The sequence below is a fragment of the Sander lucioperca genome, chromosome 10 (genome assembly GCF_008315115.2).
Source record: "Sander lucioperca isolate FBNREF2018 chromosome 10, SLUC_FBN_1.2, whole genome shotgun sequence".
Taxonomy (NCBI): domain Eukaryota; kingdom Metazoa; phylum Chordata; class Actinopteri; order Perciformes; family Percidae; genus Sander; species Sander lucioperca.
The window spans coordinates 25,853,412-25,874,437 of record NC_050182.1 but is presented as its reverse complement, the minus strand read 5'-3'; the positions used below and the strand labels follow the sequence as shown (position 1 = coordinate 25,874,437).

The 21,026-nt window shown below is 42.4% G+C and overlaps 1 protein-coding gene across 5 annotated transcripts in view; it reads left to right on the top strand.

The window, feature by feature from the left end:
• adar (adenosine deaminase RNA specific) overlaps nt 1-21,026 on the top strand; it is a 37,060-nt gene that overhangs the window by 2,510 nt on the left and 13,524 nt on the right. For 3 of the 5 annotated variants that reach the window (XM_031299336.2, XM_031299338.2, XM_031299337.2), the window contains exons 2-16: nt 829-2,593; nt 3,058-3,383; nt 4,073-4,268; nt 4,582-4,781; nt 5,658-5,793; nt 6,007-6,245; nt 6,586-6,742; nt 7,260-7,428; nt 7,684-7,777; nt 7,904-8,020; nt 8,219-8,346; nt 8,459-8,641; nt 8,758-8,870; nt 9,349-9,476; nt 10,120-10,438. In XM_031299336.2, the coding sequence (XP_031155196.1) occupies nt 956-2,593; nt 3,058-3,383; nt 4,073-4,268; nt 4,582-4,781; nt 5,658-5,793; nt 6,007-6,245; nt 6,586-6,742; nt 7,260-7,428; nt 7,684-7,777; nt 7,904-8,020; nt 8,219-8,346; nt 8,459-8,641; nt 8,758-8,870; nt 9,349-9,476; nt 10,120-10,438 (4,143 nt within the window). In that variant the 5' untranslated portion in view covers nt 829-955. Of the gene's footprint in view, nt 1-828; nt 2,594-3,057; nt 3,384-4,072; nt 4,269-4,581; nt 4,782-5,657; nt 5,794-6,006; nt 6,246-6,585; nt 6,743-7,259; nt 7,429-7,683; nt 7,778-7,903; nt 8,021-8,218; nt 8,347-8,458; nt 8,642-8,757; nt 8,871-9,348; nt 9,477-10,119; nt 12,932-21,026 lie in introns of those variants that run through there. The other 2 variants (XR_004898677.1, XM_036006790.1) reach the window with 2 other exon arrangements.

The window sequence follows — 21,026 nt, the reverse complement described above, 5'->3', positions numbered from 1 at the left end:
TTGTCAGATATGACACTTGAGGCTGAATCAATGTTTGTTGTACCATAAAAGTATATATGAATTCTTGACTATGCAGTTTCAGGATCTACATTTGAATGTTTCATGTGTGTTTTTTGTTTTTGGAGAGAGGAATAAACCTAGCTCTGCAAAACCCTTCTTATAGTCAGGACTGTCAGTGAGCAACTGCATGATTTTCTGTCCACAGCTTGTCCCTGAAGGCAGCCCTTTATGTTCTTGTGTCCTTGGAACTGTCCTTTTTGTATGCATCAGTGTCTCACTTCTCCTCTCTGCCATGGATCCAGATCCAGCAATAATTTGTAAGGCCAGAAATAAAACAGAATAGTCATAAGAAGGTCTGAATTATTAATCACCATCCTTTTACCTTGGGATTAAGTTTCAGTGTGACTGCGAGAGACAGTATGTCACCCTGCAGTATCCTTGTAGACTGGCTAGGGTAAAATCTGAAGATATACATAGCAACGTTGACAGTGTTGGTGTATATTAGAGTTCATCCTCTTCACATAATCTTAATTTTTTCCATAATTTCCAGATATTTCATTGTCCACTGTATATTGTGTACTACATTTCAAGAAGGCAAAAGTTTAGGATCACATCCTTGAAGCTTGTATAGTTTCATTGACTTAAACAAGGACACTTGAAGATTGGAGATTTTCCAGCAGGGTCCAAACTTGTGTTATTGGCTGGAACAACAGTTTCTCTTGCCCTCCATGCTGTTGCTCATTTTTACACCATTCGATCATCTTACTCTCATTTATTTTTCCTTATTAATTTTCTCCTGACACTGTCCTTTTGTTTTTTTTATTTCAGGTCCTCTGCTGCAATTGGCGTGCCCTGACTTTTCATCAGGGTCAGCTGTTTGTGCAAGAGGACGTACACTTATACAGAAGCTGCACATCAAGCTTCACCGGCCCCCTTCAGGCTCAACCCCTGCGCTATGAGCAGAGGTAGAGGAGGGCCTTACAAAGAACACTACCACAGACATCCACCACCTGATTTCCAGGCCAAGGAGAATTACTACAGACCTGGCCCACCCTCACTATATCCTAGAGCTGGCCCACAGCAGAGCCCATATCCAAGTTACTACAACAGCCCTGCCCGTCCTGTAGTTCCCATACAGCTGCCCCCAGCTCCTTCTCTCACCCCCTCCGCTCCACCTATACCAAAGCACAATAAAGTGGTTTCTAAACCAGAGGCCCTTTACAGTTCGCATAATCAGAATCACGGTCCTTATCCTGGTCCCAATTCCTTTCAATACCAACAGGTCGAGTTCCTGAGAGGACATCGCTCTGAGGCACCACAGTTCATAGCCAGTTTACGTGGAGGGGGAGTGGGAGCGGTACCTGACAGGCAGGCTAGTTCCTCATACCAGCCCCAGTCAGGGTACAATAGATATCCATACCCTGACAGCAGCCCAAGGGGTAGAGGGGGTCATAGTCAAGATCAGAGTTTTTTATACTCAGGAGCCACGCAAGGCACCCCAGGTCCTCGACACCTAAATCACAAACAGTTACAAGGTACAAACCACAGCTCCAACAGACAACGGCGTGTGCAAACAGACTCTTTGAGTGACAGTTTTCAGAGTTTGTCCCTTCATCGAGACAGGCCAAACAGAGTAAGAGAAAGGTTTGGCAGACATTCTGCATCCAGCAGCTCTACAAATTCGAGCTTTGCTAAAGTTAACATCACTCTCACTTCTGACATCCAGGACCAGGTTCACAGGGCTTTGGCTGCTTTGAAACCAAGTGAGAGTATCTCTGCAAAATTCTTAGCCAAAAAACTGCGTCTTCCTAAAACGATAGTCAACAAGGCTCTCTACTCTTTGGAGCGCTCCCAGAAAGCCTCCAAGCAAGGACTCCACCCTCCCGAGTGGAGCCTTTACAGAGAACCTCTCGGAGGCGAGGAAGATCAAAACTCTAAAGTACAAATTCCACCTTCCCATCTGTGTGTCAGCTCAGGACACCCTCCAATTCCTGAAGCCAAGGTTGAGCTAAAAACAGAAACAGCAGAAAGCAGGGGACAAGGCAAAGAAGAGGACTCTGACACAGAATCCAGTTCATCTTACTGCTCCTCGTCAGAGTCATCTGACTCTGAAGAATCCCAATCACCAGCGAAAGGTCAGCACCAGGAGACGCAACATCCCAGCACTACCAGCTCCCCGGATCCAGAACTTGCGCTTCCCACAATGGCGGAACAAAAGGAGCTAGTTCTGCAGTACCTTCTGGCATCAGGGGAGGCAACGTCTCTTGTAATAGCCAAGAATCTGGGTCTTAGGAGTGCAAAGCAGGTTAATCCCACCCTCTACTCGCTGGAGAAGCAAGGTGAAGTAATTAAGAATAGTGAAGTTCACCCCCCCACCTGGGAACTCTCCACCCACCGCAGAGAGAGGATGGAAAGGAGCATTAAAGCCGCAAAGAGCAACCGTGCTGAGGGGAATTGGATGAAGGAGGAAGCCAGAGATGAGAAGGGAGGAGGGTCTGTCTTTCTGACGTCGCCTCCACTACCACCAATACCAGGCCTCGAGTCACTGCCGCTCCCAGAGGGTTGGATGCCAGAGCAAAGTCATAGTGAAGCGGTTGGTAAAATTTCTGTTTTTTTGTGTTTATTTAATGGTATTAAGGTGATTACATTAAATACATCAATGTGAATTATGTTTTAAAACATAACTATAAATACCAAAACGGAATCATTTCAACTTTCTTGGCTGCCAACAATTTCTAGGTAATCAAAATGTTTCCCACAGAATAATACAGCACAGCCTCTACAAAGATAATAGGAATAGTTCAGCTTTTTGGGAAATACAATTGCAGTTTTCAGTTTTTATGCTAAGCGAAGTTAACAGGACTGGCAGTAGCCTTATATTTACAGGTCAGACGTGTGAGGGTTTGCATGCAAATTGTTGAACGACTCCTTTGAGAGAAAACATCTGCATTGTCCCTGGAAGATGTGAAGTGTCTTTTTACTTGATGTATTCAGCTAAGGCTACCAGCCTTGGAGTTCTACCCTGATTTTAACCCTTAACCCGCTTTTCCCTTTAAGTCCCAATCCTCCCTCCTGCCCGCCTTGCTTATCTCATCCAAAGATGAAGAGACCAACGAAGGACAGTGGGCCAATGACGACATCCCAGAATTCCTTAATGCCATTCGCAAAGAGACAGATGCTGGGAAACTGGCAGCAGAGAAGGTGAACTCCGTGGGAACTATAGCTGTGTCGCTGGCTGCTCCACCTCCCCAGAACCTGTGGGCCAAATTACAGGAGGTGAGGCTAAAGAACCCCGTCAGCGGCCTCATGGAGTATGCCCAGTATCTGGGCCAGAACTGTGAGTTCCTGCTCCTCGACCAGTCTGGACCCTCTCATGATCCAAGGTTCGTCACATAATCTAAGTTTGTCACTGTAAAGTTTTATTGGATAAATTAGTCTATGATCATTGTCTGTGTATTCATTCTGTAATCTTGAAACCTAGCTAGGGATGCACCAGGGCCAATACTGACCTTACAAAGTGGATCAGGTATTGACCAATCCACATTAAAAACAGTTTCTTTGTCAGTGTATTTAGGCTATATCAGTTACAATCATTAAGTCATGGTGGGCCACGGACTCCATATACGGTACCACAAGAATTTCTTGTTAAGTTGACCTGATTAGTTTCATGGATGCTTTAAATTTGGGAAAAAGAGGGTACTGATATGAGAGCAGTAATCTGTATCAGCAGCGCCTCTTAGTTGAGGTATGTAAGTTGGATCAGTGCCTCCCTAAATATAACAAGACTTGGGTTGTTGAAGTGCTACGTGTTTTTTCATTATGTGATATGTACATCATTTGTTGTTTATCCACGTTTGTTACCTTCTGTAAAGCACCTGGTGACAAACCTATTGATTCAAAGTCTGTGAGAAATAAATCGGCCTTAATGAAGAAACATGATGCTGCTAATTAAGAATGAAAGTTGCATTGCTTGTTATGCATCACAGTAGTTTTGGGAAATTGTAGCTGCTCACTTAATCATTTATTTACAGATCACCGTGTCTCATCTGTATATTTTCTCTCCTTTTGTCAGATTTCGTATGCAGGTAATGCTCAACGGGAGGCTGTTTCCTGTCGCAGAAGCTTCTAGTAAGAAGGTTGCAAAAAAAGACGCTGCTGCGGCCACCCTGCGCATTCTTATCGCAGAAATGCAGGGAGGGTCAAGCACGGGGAACGAGGGTAATACTGCCAGTGTGGACCAAGTGATGGATCTACTCCCAGACAGCAGTGTAAGTTTTTGTATGAATGTTTGGAAATAAGCCCACAGCAGCCATCTAAAGACTGCCAAATTTTGCTTCAAACACCTGAGATTGGTCAGGCACTTAACATGACAACAAGAGAGCACTATATTTAATGCATCAGAGCAGAAACTGTAAACAGCAAAGTCAATATACGTCAGTCAAGTTATAGGTTGTGGAGGCCAACATTTTACTCGTGATAATTTTGCAGCGCTACCAGGGAATAAATCATTTTATTCAAACTTAGTCACCAAAAAACATCCTTAATTGAAATATATTTCATGTCTCCTCTGCTGTCTACCAGGCGCCAGCTGAAGGCACGGGGGGAATTTTTGGGACTAGTGTGGAAGGGATGGGGACAGTGGAGGGACCTCGCCAGCCACTGTCCCGCTCTCTGCCTGGTGGGAAGAATCCGGTGTCTGTCCTCATGGAGTACAGCCAGCGCAGCGGGAACCCCATTGAATTCATCATCACTGGGCAGGCAGGCCCACCACATGACCCAAGGTACTGGCTCCTTTAGCCCCCCCCCCTCTCTGAATTGGTCACAGACACTGCAAGTTCCTCCTCAGGGACGTAGTTGATCAGCTATTTCTGTTCAATCTGTACTTAGAGATGGTACTGTGTCTTTGTCAGCTGACTACAGTACTGTCTATTCACTATTTCCACTCTTTCTGTTTATGATCTATCCCTTCAGGCAGCCATCTGGTAGATACAATAAAAACGTTTGTGTTCTTTGGGTCACTTTCTTCCGTCTTGGTTACTAGTGCACCATAGGCTTTACTCTGTTGCATCTTCTCATTTATCTAAAGCCTGAGACACCAAGCCGATAATCGGCTGTTGGACAGTCTGGCGAGGTCAGTGACTCGAGTCTGTTCGGTGTGTTCCGTGCCGTCGGCCTTCATTTTGGCCGATTTGACATGTATAATCGGCGGGGCGGGCACTGCCGGCAGTCGGAATCAAATGACCCATCTGATTGGTGGAGCGCTAACCCAGAAACGGGGAGCGGAATGAGCGTGACTAGAGTCTCTCAAAATCTGACGAAAATCTTTTAAACTGACCTTTGTTGATCTGAAATGAAGACAGATTCAGCAACTGCATGGCCTATTTCTCGCTTAAAATGTTTTCAAAAACACGTTTCGGTGAACTATTTTAGTACAATATGAGATCGTATTCTGAACAAGCCGCCATGACAGTCTGTCTTTGAATTTCCGGAGAAACCAGACCCACGTGACGCGTTCGTCCAATCAGCTACCGGTTTTCATTTTTGGGCGACAATACAGATTAGCGCTGCTATGGAGACGTATTGTGTGTGTTCCGAGGCACTTTTTTGACCTTTCTCTCTTTCCTCCCTTCTTAACCGTCTCTGCACACTGTGTTCAGGTTCATGTACAGGGTGAAGGTCGGCGAGAGCCTGTTTGCAGAGGCCTCAGCTCCAAGCAAGAAGGCAGCCCGCCAGCTGGCAGCAGAGGAGGCCGTCAAAGAATTAATGGCTGACGGGAGACTGCAGCTCAACAAGGTGAGGAGTGAGTAGCAAAGAATAACCTGAGTTGTTCATTTGGGAGGAAAGAGAGGGGCTTTGCATATCCCCAAAATGAGTGGAATGACTTTAGAAAAACAACAGACCGCTCAGGCTGAAAGAAATGATTTTGTTGCCACTGTCACGCTTTTCTGCTCTGTATATCGTTCACATCTCTTTTTCTCCACTCTTTCTCCCTTCTCTCTTTCCCAGCCCCAGTTGCCCCTGGGCTCCTCCAGTGATAGTGATGGCAGTGGTTCTGGGACTACATGTCCCTCTTTGCCTCCTCTGACTGCAGATGAGTTGCGAGCAGCACACGAGGCAGGGGTTGGAGACCTTATTAACCACCTGAACAACAATGCCGTGTCGGGTCTTCTGGAGTACGCTAGAGCCCGGGGCTTTGCCGCTGAGATCCGACTGGTGGGCCAGTCTGGGCCACCACATGAGCCTAAGTATGTGTTGACTGCATTAATGCACAAACACGCACACATTTAACACATACACACTGGATACAACAAAATCTCTTACTGTCCAGGTTACCATGTGCTTGGAAAAATGTTATTTGTGTACCTGAGGAAAAAAAATGATTTGTATAATAATTTAAGGTTTTGGAACATTAATAAAGGCCCTTTTGACTAATTTCTCTCTAGCAACACTTGACATGCTAAAGAAAATGCTCGAATGGATGTTTGTGTTTCTCTCGCCATGGATTTCCATGGCATCCTTTTGTTCTAAAAGTGAGTGAGAAAACGCTGTCAAATCCTCCTCTGATTCCTCTTTGTCCATGCTCAGGTTCACCTACCAGGCCAAGCTGGGCGGACGCTGGTTCCCGCCAGTGTGTGCATCCAACAAGAAGCAGGGAAAACAGGAAGCAGCAGATGCTGCTCTACGGGTTCTGATTGGAGAGGCTGAGAGGGCAGCCCGCACTGGGGAGCTTATCCCAGCTGAGGTACTGACTTTTCAATGGTTCACATTTTCTGTCATGAAACATGAGCCTTCTCTGGCTCAACATGGGGATAAGGCAGGACATAATGGAATTACAGTTCACACCTGCATATAATTGACTAACCACCTCCCTTAACTTAATCTGATTCACTGACAAAATAACAACATAGGCACACATATATAACATGTAACCTCAGTTAAAACATAACCAATTAAAGTAAACTGGAGTTTATAACTCCACACATTTGTTGCTTCACAGTAACTGAATCGATTCTCTTCACTGGAAGGCTTTAGCTTTCTAGCAGCTATAGGAAGAGTCAAATTTGTATTAGCATACAAACATTACACATTATCTGGCCTCACGTTTTATTATATTCTCAGGCAGCCTTAAATATGTTTGGAAAGCCTTAATAATTTACTATAGTATTTTTTTCTGAGATGTATCATTGGATTGTCAGAATGTTAAATAATCCTCATTTCCTTTTCTATTTTGCCTGTCCTGTATACATCCCTCTCTCTAGCTTCCAGTGAGTGGCAGCACTTTGCATGACCAGATAGCAATGTTGAGTCACCAGCGTTTCAACGCCCTGACCACACGTATCCAGCACAGCCTTCTGGGACGCAAGATTCTGGCCACCATCGTCATGAGGAGGGGGGAGGGCCTGGGGACTGTTGTCAGCCTGGGAACTGGTATACCCATTAACTTTAGCATATCCTATGAAGCAAAGGGAGTTGGTAATAACAGCCCATAGGTATAAGCAATTGTGTTGCAATGTAATACGTTACGTTGGCATTTTTCCATGATGTGAAGAAGTTTTATGGATTTCTGTGCTCTGAGGCATGTACTGTCAGAAAGCTGGAACAGAACTATGTCACTGCAGAACCAAGAGGTGTTGCATTTTTGTATATTTTGACATTGAATGTGTCTTGTTTTTTTTCTGTCAGGAAATCGCTGTGTTAAAGGGGAGGAACTGAGCCTTAAAGGGGACACTGTTAATGATTGCCACGCTGAAATCATCTCCAGAAGGGGATTTGTTCGGTAGAAAAAAAATCTTGCTCTTTATCAATGTTTCTCTCCCTATTGTGAAAATACCCTGCTCTTCTCCAAGACCCAGTCTGCAGTACATTATTTATAAGTCTAACTCACTGTCTCCTTTCTTCTCAGGTTTCTGTACATTGAGCTGCTCAAGCACTATGATGGCACAGACGACAGTATATTTGACCAAGCGGAGAAAGACAAACTGAAAATCAAATCTGACATCACATTTCACCTCTACATCAGGTGGGAGTGTTGGATGTTTTCTTTCTCATTGTTCTTAACCTCCCCCATGCTCTCCTCTTTTATTCCTGTCATGTCCATCACTGAGATGCATTAGTGTTTCATGTTAGGATCAATGTTGTCTTCTCCTCTTTTAGGCTGCGTGTCATTTTCGTGTGTATCATATCAATACCTTATGTCCTGTTACTCTCTTATCCATAGCACGGCACCTTGTGGGGATGGTGCTCTATTTGACAAGTCATGCAGTGAGTCAGGGGACGATGTCGAGGGCCATCAGCCTCTGTTTGAGAATGCTAAGCAGGGCAAGCTCCGCACCAAAGTGGAGAATGGTGAGAGATTAGATGGACACACATCTGTTTTTACAATTATGTATCAGTGCACAGTCCACTCACTGGTCCGTAAGCAAGACCTGTGACTGTGTGTTTGTGTGTGTTGTGCCAGGTGAGGGCACCATCCCAGTGGAGTCAAGTGCCATTGTCCCTACCTGGGACGGCATCCAGCACGGTGAGAGGCTGCGAACCATGAGCTGCAGCGATAAGATTCTGCGCTGGAACGTGTTGGGTCTGCAGGGGGCACTGCTCTCCCATTTCTTGCATCCCGTCTACCTGAAGTCCATCACGCTTGGTAAAACATACTGTTGTTTTTGAATATATTCATGAGACTTAACGTTCCAACTTTTACGTTGCTTCTTGTCTCAAATATCTGTTCTACAACGTGACTTTCTTGTTCTGATCCGTCAGGCTATCTGTACAGCCACGGGCACCTCACACGTGCTGTTTGCTGTCGGCTGGCCAGAGATGGTGAAGCATTCACCCAAAGTCTCCCTCCTCCCTTCATGCTAAATCACCCAGAGGTAACTGCACAAGTTTTTGACAATGTTAAATGTGGACATTAATCAGGAGTACTGAGCTCATTCTCAAAAATGTTATTAATTAAGCTGCCAACACCCTTATTTGTGCCTGCACAACTGTTTCTTCATTGCTCATCGTCTTTAAATTTAGCTCATCCGTCAATTAACGGCAATTCTGCCGGGCAAAATGTCTGAGAAATACAGTAGCCTAGCTGGCAGTTGAGCACAATTCCGCTTGTTCCTTGTTTTAGCCCGTTTTTAAGAATTTCTTGGCTTTTTTACACATTTACACATCAGTGTAATTGGTTGAATCAACCGTTCCAAATCATCCCAGCCGTCACACTGACACATGCATTACACAACTAACTGTACATGCTCTGTTCGAATTGCTGACTCACACTATAGGACTAAATTAGCCTGATTTAACTAAATATGCTCTCTCTCCCCTCGACTTCCCCCTCACCACCTGGTGGGACTGTAGGTGGGCAGGGTGAGTGTGTACGACTCCACGCGGCACACAGGCAAGACCAAGGAGTCCAGTGTCAACTGGAGCTTTCCAGACCAGCACAGTGTAGAGGTGCTGGACGGGACCAAAGGCAAACTGGATGGGTATGTAACTAAACCAAATCCTGTCACTCCTGATGGCAACACACATTGTTTATTAATAGCTTTGGATTGTTTTTTTTTATAGTCTTGTATTGTTCACTTAACAACTTATTATTTGAAGGCTTACTTTGCAGATTTTCAACCAGCTTTGTGTCACTGCAGCACGGGCAGAACATGCAGTCATCTGGCAGAGTTTTGACACAAAGCAGGTTGTAAAATTGGCAACTTTTCCCTTTTTTAAGGATTGTAGTGCTGCTCTTTAGTGTTTTTGTCTTTCTCTAGTGGCTAACAAGTGTATTAACCCACAACACCTTCAAGACAGTTCTTTTCCCGACGATATGATTTTGAAGAGACAACACTGGAATTTGATTCCAGAAAAATTATTTGAAGATCAATCAAGCACTTTTTAATCATCTCAAGTGCTCTGTTGTACTCAGTAAAAACTGACAAGTAACCACAAGCTTAATTTGTTAAAAAAAAGTTTGATTTAATTGCCCGAAACAGCAGCAGCAGGCAGTTAAGTAATCTAAGTAGGAAACACTGCATGATCAGAGGAAATGTTGTCATGCCAGCTTGCCAGGCTGTGATGTTTTTCCTTGTATAATGAGCACTCTAACTAAACAGCCCTCTAATGCCTTCCCTCTAGGAACAAATTGAGTGTGTCCAGGGTGTCCAAGTCCAACCTGTTCGGTCTGTTCCGCTCTCTGTGCCAGCGGTGTGGCCGCGTTGACCTCCTCAGCCTGCCCTCCTACTCTCAGGCTAAGATGTCAGCCATGTCCTTCCAGCTAGCCAAGCAGCAGTTCTTCCGAGCTCTCAGCAGCCACGGTTACGGCGCTTGGATTGGCAAGCCGCTGGAAGAGAAGAGCTTTGAGTCAGGGGAGGGGAAAAATGGAACGGGTGTTCCTGTGGGATATGGCAGCAGTAGAAACGGAGGAGCAATGGAGTTCAAGCAAGAGGAGGCATAGAATGGTGCAGAGGTACATTATTATTATTATTATTATTATTAAAGGGATATTTTTCTGATTTTAAACCAGCTCTGTAATCTGTGTGTGGGCAGTGTGTTCAGATGAACACTGCAATGACACAGAGCTGGATTTAAATCAGCAAAATATCTGTTTTAAGCGGTTAATAGAAATATATGGACGGAGAGAAGCACATGGCAGATTGAAAAAGTGGATGTGAAGGAAAGGACAATCAAACAATGCGTAGCCAGCAGGCAGAACTTTATCTTCTGATGGAACATGGCTGCAGAGGAAGAGTGATGGAAAGGGACAGAATAAAGGAGAGGAACAGTGCAAGGGCAAATCCTGAAGGGTGAGTGGTGTCACATAGACCGACAGAGCTATGGAGAGATCCACGGGGTGTACAGAATAATGTAAACACTACATGAAAAAGGAATTTGATTTGAAGTCCGTAAATCACCATAGTAAACACTGCTACAACTCTGGGTTATATTAGTTTGTCATCTTTTTATACCTGTGGGTTGGTTTCAAGTTGTAATTTTAGTTTTTATCTTGTCATTGTAATTTTTGGCATATGTTGCATTTTTTTTTTCCACTGTTCTACTTTATATTTAAACTCATTTTTGCAGGTTCTGTGACTATTGCAATTGCATTTTGGACCCAGATGATTTGGCCTCTTTAGAATGCTGTTTGTTTTCTAATTTTGCCTTGAGAGCTTAAGTAGCTGACAAGTGCTACTAATTGGCATTCAACCTAATATGACCCGTCATTGCAGCAGTGTTTGTAATTGCGATTACTTTAATTTAGAGTTTAAGTCCTTTGTCATGAAGTGCTTATTTTCTGCTCCCTATGTGACGCTGCATGGAAATACAAGCAGCTGCTTTAAGAACAGCGAGCAGAAACGATGGGATGCTCTCAGCAGGAATCTTGATTTTGGAAAATTGCACTCGCCCTAAAAATATGTCATGAAAATTGGAAGTTAGTCCATGCTCAGCACAGTCCTAGCTTTCACTGTACATAAGAAGAACATCAATGCCAACTTTTAGTCTGATCAGTGGCTAACCAATCATTCACTGTTTGACATTTGAGGCTTTAGCTCCTGAAGTCTTCGATCAGGCCCCTTTCTGAGTAAAATTTAAACTTACTATACACCTGTCCATCCATCCATATGCTACTATGGTTACCATTAGCATAGCATAGGTCAGACCAACCCTTGGTCAGTCCCATCATTTCTCTGTGCTTTTATATAGAATTACTGATGTCATGACCTCCAAGAAGTACAATATTTCTGTTATTGCTTGTGTGTTTTTGAGTATGTCTCCTTTTTTCTTCACCTCTGGCAAAAAAGTTCGTCAGGAGCTGGCCATGCTAGCAAGTCCTAGACAGTCTTAACTGTCCTGCCTGCAGACTGCCTGCATATTGTTTGTTTTTGTTTTTTACATCTAGATATGAAAAGGCTTTTAGCTTCTCTTGCATGGCCAGTTTGAGGACTGCCGAGTGAGGAGAGTTTTGTTGTCTAAGTAGAGTGTGTATATTCTGTTCTTGATTTGGTTATGTGTAGATGGCTGGTGCAATATATACATCAGGTATATACAAATACATGTACACACAGATGTTACAGTGGGATCCAAAAGCCTGAGTGCAGTTCCAGAAACTCATTTATCGACATTTATAACCAAAATGTTATAAAAGTCAAATATTTTATTGCTCAAAATAATGCATACTGTTTTTTATTAATTGTATTATTAATGCAGTAAGGAAAATTAATTATTAGTTTTTTTTAATTTTTTTAAGAATCCACATTATCCAAGCACACCTTTTTAAGAGCACATCAGATGTTACAGTTTTTGTCTCTCACAGATGTTTATTGTGTTTAAAGTCAGGTAACTACAGAGGGAAAGCCATGCAAGTCAGCACTCCATGATACTTTAAACTGTTTTGTGTGCACTTTGATGATTTTACAGAGCCCTTGTTTTGATCAAAAATGAAGGTTTAGCTTGAAGTGATGATATGCATGAGTAGAGTGGCACCTCTCTCTGGTCAGTGTGTAGTTATCTCTCTTAGCGCAGCTCTAAAGTTCAAGTTTTAATTGAGGACTTTGTTACTGTCTTCAGCAGTAATGTATGCTATTGTTTGACCCTGAAAGATTTAAGACTGGCTTAAAAACAATAGACAGAAAGTCCTTTGTCAAGTTACAGCACTCTACAAAAATATTTGTATTTGTTTTGATTATTAAAACGTACAGTTCTGGTAGTGGACTCAGACTTTTGGACCCCACTGTATGCAAAAATGGATGTTTTAGTGTAAAGCTGTATATATGTCTGTGTGTATGTATATGTATAAGTTTAATGTATATATTTTGTAAATCATCTACAATTGCTTTTCTATATATTTTTTTTCTGATGTTTTAATTAAACTGCGATGGAATATGCTGTTTTTTACCAATGAAGTTTGGAAAGTTAAAAGAAATAAAATGAGTAGCAATGTTTCAGTGGAGTTATGTGTTTCTGGTATTTTCTTCTTATCAAAGTCTGTTATATTTATTTATCACCTAATTATTTCTTCACCTGGGGGTTGAGTTGTCTGAATTATACTGGCATTGACAATTTTTGGAGGGGGGGGTTATAGATGTTTATTGTGTCAGAGCTACTGTTGAGGGGACTAAAAATGTCTAGCAGTGCCTCTGCTTCTGACTCCTCATCCAAGACGTAGCTTTGGATTACATTTATTCATAAACAATGATTGGAAATAGATTTTCTAGGCAATGAAAGTCTGAAAAGGCTGAAAGTGTGAGTATGAGCAGCTAATTATTACAGCACGGACTCTTTTCCTCAGGGTGGCGTTTTGATCCAGTGTTTCCTCCAAATAACCGCAGAGCCTATTGCAATGCTCCAAAGGATCAGCAGATGGAAACATGTCCTCACCTTAGGGCAGGAGGCTGTGTGCATGTGTGAATGCATGTGGAAAAAGGCTACATGAAATCAGCCCCAGAAAATATTCATTGTGGATGCTTGACAAAATCTGTGCAGCGCTGACATTTATTTTATCCATAAACTAGCATATTATATTGTGTGGGCTCCTTACATTAATTACATAATTATTCAATACCAATACCAATATGTTGGTCCTTTTGCTTTAATTTTCTGGCAGTGTAAGTCTGAGTGTATTTATGTTCCTCTACTTTTAAGTATAGAGCTTTAAAGGCGAGGAGGGCATTTTAGCCAGCACCAACATCTTCTATAGACTAGTTTAAGTTTAGGACATGTTTTGGGTAAAGGTCAGAATTAGTATTAGTATAGTAGTGTATATTCGATTCAACTTTATTATCATTGCACACAGTAAACGTGCATATAGAGATATATAAAAATAAACAAATGAACAATAGGGTAGTGATAGTAAGCAGGGATGTTATATATATATGCAAAACAATATAAACAAATGTAAAGCAGCTAATGATAATGAGGATCAAACATAAAAAGGGTATTATGGAAGAAAATGTCTATTCATTATACATTCTTCAGAGATATTTGTTGTGCTGTAAAATCGTGATACTAGATAATAGTAATACTCCACACTGTTTCAGCAGTGACTTAATGCAGTAACACTGAGCTGTCGTTCGGTGTGTGATGTCTCACTGGGAACAATAGTGATATTCAGTGTCTGAATCAGCTCTGTGTAGCATTATATCCAGCCAATCAGTGTAGTGCCTCATAAATAATATTATCGTTAATGCCCCCCAAACTGCCTGTTTCATTAGAGGAGGGTGTGTAGCAGTGGAATCCCAACAACTTCTGATAAATCAGAATATAATAGCACACTGTGGTTCTACCGATGTGCATAATACCCCTACACTTAATTACAGTTGGATCTAAGAAATCAATCAATGAGATTTCCTTTAAGTTGACAATAATTATATAAACATGTGGGCACACATATAGATGCATATTTGTGTTGTCCAAATGGTCTGTGTGCAATAGTGATTCATTCAGGATCCCCAACTATCAAGTTTGATTCATACAGTCTCTCATGTCAAGTATTTGGATGGTGGGAGGGTTGGACTAATAGTAGAGGGAGAGGAGTAAAGCACGATTGATTGAAGGATGGACGAGTGGAACGTGGCTGCATAAAGTGAAATATTAGTCCAGACCGTGGGGCTTACATGAGCCAATCGATGCTCTCCAGTGGAAATAAATGAGAGAGGGGAAGGAGGGAATGCATAAAGGCTGAGTTGGGAGAGAAATGGTCATCAAAGGTGAGACAAAAGGGATGGAGCCTCAAGTCCATGAAGCATCAGAAAGGAAAAGGGGGGCCCTAGAAAAGGACCATGGTACTGTGAGGGAAATGGTTGGTGTATTCAGTTTACAGGCCATAAAATTCAGGTACAGGCCATAAAAATGACACAGTTGTACTCCCTTGGTATAAAATAATGTAAAGGGGTAATGCACAGACACTCTAAAATTGACAATGTTACTGCCATCTTACAAAATTACCATGGTGCAATAATCTAACAGTCACTGTTGGAGGATGTGTCCATATGGAATAGAATTTTGCAGTGGTGTTGGTCATTGAATAAATGGTACATAGTGGGATTGTACTTAAATGATATTATGGCATTAAAAACATGTTACTTATAGGCTACATAAACAGTATGTGTATAACTGTATACATTCATAATACAATTATTCATAATAAACTGTGGAAGTGTACCAATATACCCATATGTTGCTGTACCAGCTAAACTATGAATAATGTCACCACTAATAGCTTTTACTTTGACCTTTTGTTTAGATGAATTTGGGCTGCCTAGAACTATGAAGCCTAATGCTTTAGAAAAGTGTCACACAAATATTACAAACCTAATAATGTTGGTCAGTCGGTAAGTCCACCACTTTGGTCCAGACGGAAAAATCTCAACAATTATTTGATGAATTGCCATGAAAGTTTGTACACACATTTATGATACCAAGAGGATGACTCCTACATACTTTGGTGATCCCCTGGCTTCTCCTGTGGTACCACCAGCACTTTTTCTGTAAAACAAATCTCAACACTGACCTAATTGATAGGCACAAATGTTGGTGCAGATACACATGGTGCACAGACAACGTATCCTATAGACTTTGAAGATCTCTTGACTTTTCCTCTGGCGCCATCATGAGGTCGACATTTGTGGTTTTTAGTAAACCTCAACGACTATCGGCATTTAATCGTATACAGATATTCTTGGTCCCCTCAGAATCAATTGTAATAACTTTGGTTATTTTGACTTGTCATATAGCGCCATCATTAGATCACAATTTTAATGTGTCCAATACTAATGACATTTGCATCATCCTCAGCTGTACTTTTGTGTTTTGTGCAAATATGAGCATGCTAACATGCTAAACTAAGATAGTGAATATTACACCTGCTTAGCATCACTATGTTAGCATTGTCATTGTTAGCATGCATAGACTGTTAGCATGCTGAGGTTAGCATTTAGCTCAAAGCACCACTGTGCCTAAATACAGCCTCACAGCGCTGCTAGCATGACTGTGGACTCGTAGCCTTGTTGGGTATTGGCATGTGGCCCTTAACCTGTTTGACTTTTCAGACCCTAAGGATTAGTCAAAGTAAATGGATGCTGTCCAATGACTGCAAAAGCAGAATGGTACAATGCAAAGTGTATAATAACAAGTAGTCAAAATGAGAACCATGCCATCGGTTCTTGTGTGAGGACTACAGTGTCTTTCATTTATTCCTTTCTCAAGTTACACAACTAGAAAAGTGGCTTGTGTGGAGGCTGAAGTCAGAAAGGCAGAGAGACAAGTTTGGTAATGAGGAAGAACTTCATCGCTGACTAAGATGCTGAGAAGCTGCTGGTTTGTTTTAGTTTGACACTATACTTTTACTACATTAAGTAAATCTACTTATTTCTCTGGTATTTTTATGGTTCTATGTTTTTTTATGTTGTGATGTCTTTTTACCTGCAACAAATACTTGAATGTTTGGTCGTTTCGATTTAACTTTAATCATATTGACATTTAACATTTAAGGTGTTTGTGTTATGCTTAAATTTGGAAACTACATGTAATGGTGGTTATTTTACACATGGTATTATATAGGCCTAGTAGCACAAAGCTAGTGCTTCCATAATGCTACAATATTTAGTAGTAGCCTACTACGGAATGGAAATCTAGACACTACAATGATTGTACAGTAGCACCATGAAAATACAGTGGCATGGTAATTTGGTTACCACCATGATGGCACAATACATTAGAGCTAGTAAAATTAACTTTACTGTAATGGTATTTTTTTGAAGGAATACAGCCATGCCACTTAGTTGAGAGATAGGAGACAGCTGTTTGGGAAGACTGCAGTCACAGTCACACACACACACACACACACACACACACACACACACACACACACACACACACACACACACACACACACACACACACACACACACACACACCAACCCGCTTAAACTTTACTATCATGTTGACACTGAACTGTAATTAGCTTCTGAACACTTTTAAATGTTAGTATCAGGACAGCTGCATACGCTTGCAGACATACTTAGCTGATTGCCTCTTCAATCAAGGGTGACACATACCATATGATACAGCATTCCTTTTGTCAAAAGGCTTGAGACCTTGACTCCCTGCTACCTATACATTAAGAGAGGCCTAAATTTGACAGGGCCTCTCAGAACCATGACGACGCAGAAGAGGCCACAGAATTCTCATACCATCACTATCAACAGAAGAGAGGGTGGTGTTGGCTAGGGGAACAACCACAGTTTATTGCAGTTGATCAGTGGTAAGGTTCAGAAGAAGGGTAAGGGTAGCCTAGAGTAGTCTTTTGAATTGCTGTGCACATCTCAGATTTGTTGAGGGATTTAAATCGGTCTGGTGTTGTGCTCATTAATGACTGTTTCAGTCATTTAGAGTAACAATCCACCAATCAAAAGCTTAGTAGGCGGGATTGCAAATGGGTACAGCATCTTCCTTCACAGCTAGTTAGCTGGCCTAGGGGTTTAAGGGCCCAACCACGAACAGCAACATCCATGGTTTGAGTCTGGCTGAGGAGCTTTGTCAATGTCAATGTCAATCCCAATTTCTCCCTCCCCTGTTAGTCTCGCATTACCAGACCCATCTCCACAGCGTTGTGGGGTAAGGTCTGGCTCCACCACACATACATTCTGGGATAGGAGAAAAAAAACCCGCTCTGGGTTGGTTGCATTTCTTTAACTTAAAGAGGTGTTATCTCTTTGTGTGGACTTACAACAACTTGTACAGCTAAGCTAATCTCCCACATGCTTGTTGACATTTTCTGAATGTAGCTAGCCTTTTGGTTACAGTATTTTATATGCCTTTATTAGAGATTTGACAGTAGAGAGATAATAGGGGAGACAAGACAATTTTGATTGGTTTAACTCTTACTCGCAACCACTATCACAGCTTCTGTGTCCACTGAAAATGACGCCATCTAGACAAATATGTCACTTGCAACTCATAGATAAAGGCAAAACAGTATATATAATGATGAAGTGAATATAAATGGCAATTCACCATGATTATCAGGCTAGTGTTGGTCTCCAACATCAGTCTTTGTCACAGAGAATCCCTGTTGGGCTCTTTTGGCATCTAGGGCAACACAACCTGAAGAAGCAGCAGAACAGTACATCAAAATACCCTTGCACACTCTTGAGGGCATCAGGCTGGATATCAAACTAGAAGTTGCTCCAGAGCAGCTGGACCAGGACAAGCAGATGGTTCAAGAAGGGGTGTTGAAGGCACCGGCCACAGCCATCATCTGGATAGTGAGTGGCAACTGGGAATATGATGTCGGCGTCATCCCTGGTCCTGTGATGTGGTGGTGGCTTCAACAAAACCCAAGCTAATCACCTAACCTGGTTAAAACAGTAGGCATCTTTCAAACTGTCTGGGGCCACTTGGCATGAAGATACAGGAGCTGATTTATCTGGGCACTCATTAAACCTCACAGAGGGGAGCAGGGGGGGAGACCTGAATATTAAAGTGACAGGAAAAGTGTGTATGAGTGAAAATACGGCAGTGTCACTAGTCTGCTGACTAGTGTCTTTTGGTCAGCAGAGAGCTGACACAAACACACATCCAGTACATCAGCACCACCACAGCATACACTTTGCTATCATGCTGATGCTGTGAAACTGTAGTTAGCCTCTGAACTCACACACTCACACTTCCAAATATTAGTAAAATGACATGTGTAAGCAGCACTCATAACAAATTAGCTCTTCATAAATACTCTACTTCCACATAATAGCTTATATCGTAAGACCTGACATGGAGCAGTGAGCATTTTGTTTGGTGTTTGATACAATTTTCTGACATTAAGTCTCATAAAGCTGTGTCAATATGCGTTGTGAGTGTGTGTGTGTGTGTGTGTGTGTGTGTGTGTGTGTGTGTGTGTGTGTGTGTGTGTATGTGTGTGTGTGTGTGTGTGTGTGTGTGTGCCTGCATGTGTGTCAGTCCTTTCATTAAAAGGGCACAGTTGTTTGAGGCGAGATGTTCTGCGCTGCTTGCTTGCCACTTAAATGGGAGAGCGGACGCATTACCCACAGCTTTCTGCGAGCTCCCCACACCCCCTCCTCCCCTGTATCTTTTACCCCCTGTAGTCTCTCCCGCTCTCTGTATTTGATTAGTCTCTCTTCTCAGGCAGTCAGATCAGAGTGCTGTTTGCTGTGCAGAGATCCATCTGCATATAGTGGTCGGTTTTAGGCTGTGGGTTAGCCCGCACAGCTTCCAGGCCCCTAATGCAATCTGAGCCATTAGGATACAATGGAGCCGGTGTAGGGCAGTGATTAGAGCATCTCTGATAGAGTGGGGCCAGTCTAGTGGTCTATTAAGAAGAGTCATGCAGCTATCCAATGCACTGACTCATCATCTCTCTGACATGTATCATAAATCTGATCAACAACAGGTATCTGATTTTGAGAAAGAGAAAAAAACAACTTCTCCATTTACTTTTTTTCATTGACTCACCTTGTACTTCAGTCAGAGAGCAGTTATGTTATTCAGTACATTATATACATTTTACATTGTACTCAGTAAATATTATTTACTCAGGCATTTCTATTTGATGCCACTTTATGCTTCTACACTACCACATTTCAGAGGGAAATATTGTACTTTTTGCTCCACTACATTTGCCTGACAGCTATAGTTACTAGTTACTTTGCTGACAGATTTTGTTACCTATAACAAAGCCATGCTAGCTGTTTCCCCGTTTCCAGTCTTTGTGCTGAGCTAAGCTAAACGGGCTGTAGCTTCATTTCCCGTACAAACATGAGAGTGGTATCATCTTCTCATCGATGTCTCAGCAAGAATATGCATGTTTCCCAAAATATCAAACTATTTCTTTGTAGTAAAAGACTTCTTCCACCCCCTGTGTTATTTAAGGGGGACTTTACACTTAAAGTGTAACTCTCGCCAAAATGCAACCTAGGGTCTTTTTGTGAATGTACCCGAGTCAAACTTTCGTTTAAAAGCATATTTAGGACGGAATCGTCACTTTTAAGATTTACCGTATTTTCGTTTTTCGGTCAAATGGCCTTTTGAATGGGAGTACTAGGGGCACTTTTATGCTAGCCTGAACATGAAACTTTGCTTGAAGCAGAGATGGGAATTCGAGTCTGAGACTCGGACTCGAGTCGCACTTAAGTCGCACAAACAGCTGACTTCAGACTTGACTCGGACTCGAACCAAAATACTTCAGACTCGAGCTTCGAGACTCGTCAACAACATGTTTTCATGCAATTATTGCTTTTTAAATCTAAATGTATTCATGTATTTCTATTTTCTTTTATTGGCGCATATACGTTGGGGAAACGTATGACGAGCTGCATGTCCCCTGCCCTTTGCCATAATGTGCAACGTAACGCATGCGTTATGCCTTATGTGCGCGCACTCACACATAAAAATACATTGACGATGGCGACACTAAGTCCTCCCGGAGTTGTGCCTTTTGTCATTAGTTTTGCTTTCAATAACTTGGTGTACAGAGGCAGTAAGCCAACAGCTACATGCAAGGTGTGTGGCACCAAGATAAATGATGCCGGATCAACAACGTCAAACTTCATCAGGCATCTCAAAACGCACCCAAATAGGTCAGTCAGACGGTCACTCACACTCTAAGAAAGTGAAATGTTACATTTAGCATATATCGTCACAGGTAACAAGCTGACCATCGCAAAGTTTTGTGCTAATGTTGGGAACAGGCACATTGTATCTTTATAGTTAGTAGTTGCTGAGGTTCAGACATCCATGGCGCACAGGAGGCGGGACGCACGGATCCATCTCCCCAGGAACAAACGCTGTGTCGGGTGGGCAGACTTATGTGATGCGTAATTGATCCCGTGGATGATTTGTAGGCTATTAAGTGAACAAGGTGTACCCGGTCCACCAAACACTGGGCCGTCTTGACTGTCTTAATTCTGCACATATTTCTGTAGTTACTGTAGTCCTATTTACTATTTCATTATTAAATCCATGCGTGGAGCAGCGGATCCGTGCGCACTGTCACCTGCCGTGGAGACGCTGGCCTCACTAACGTCTCCTCC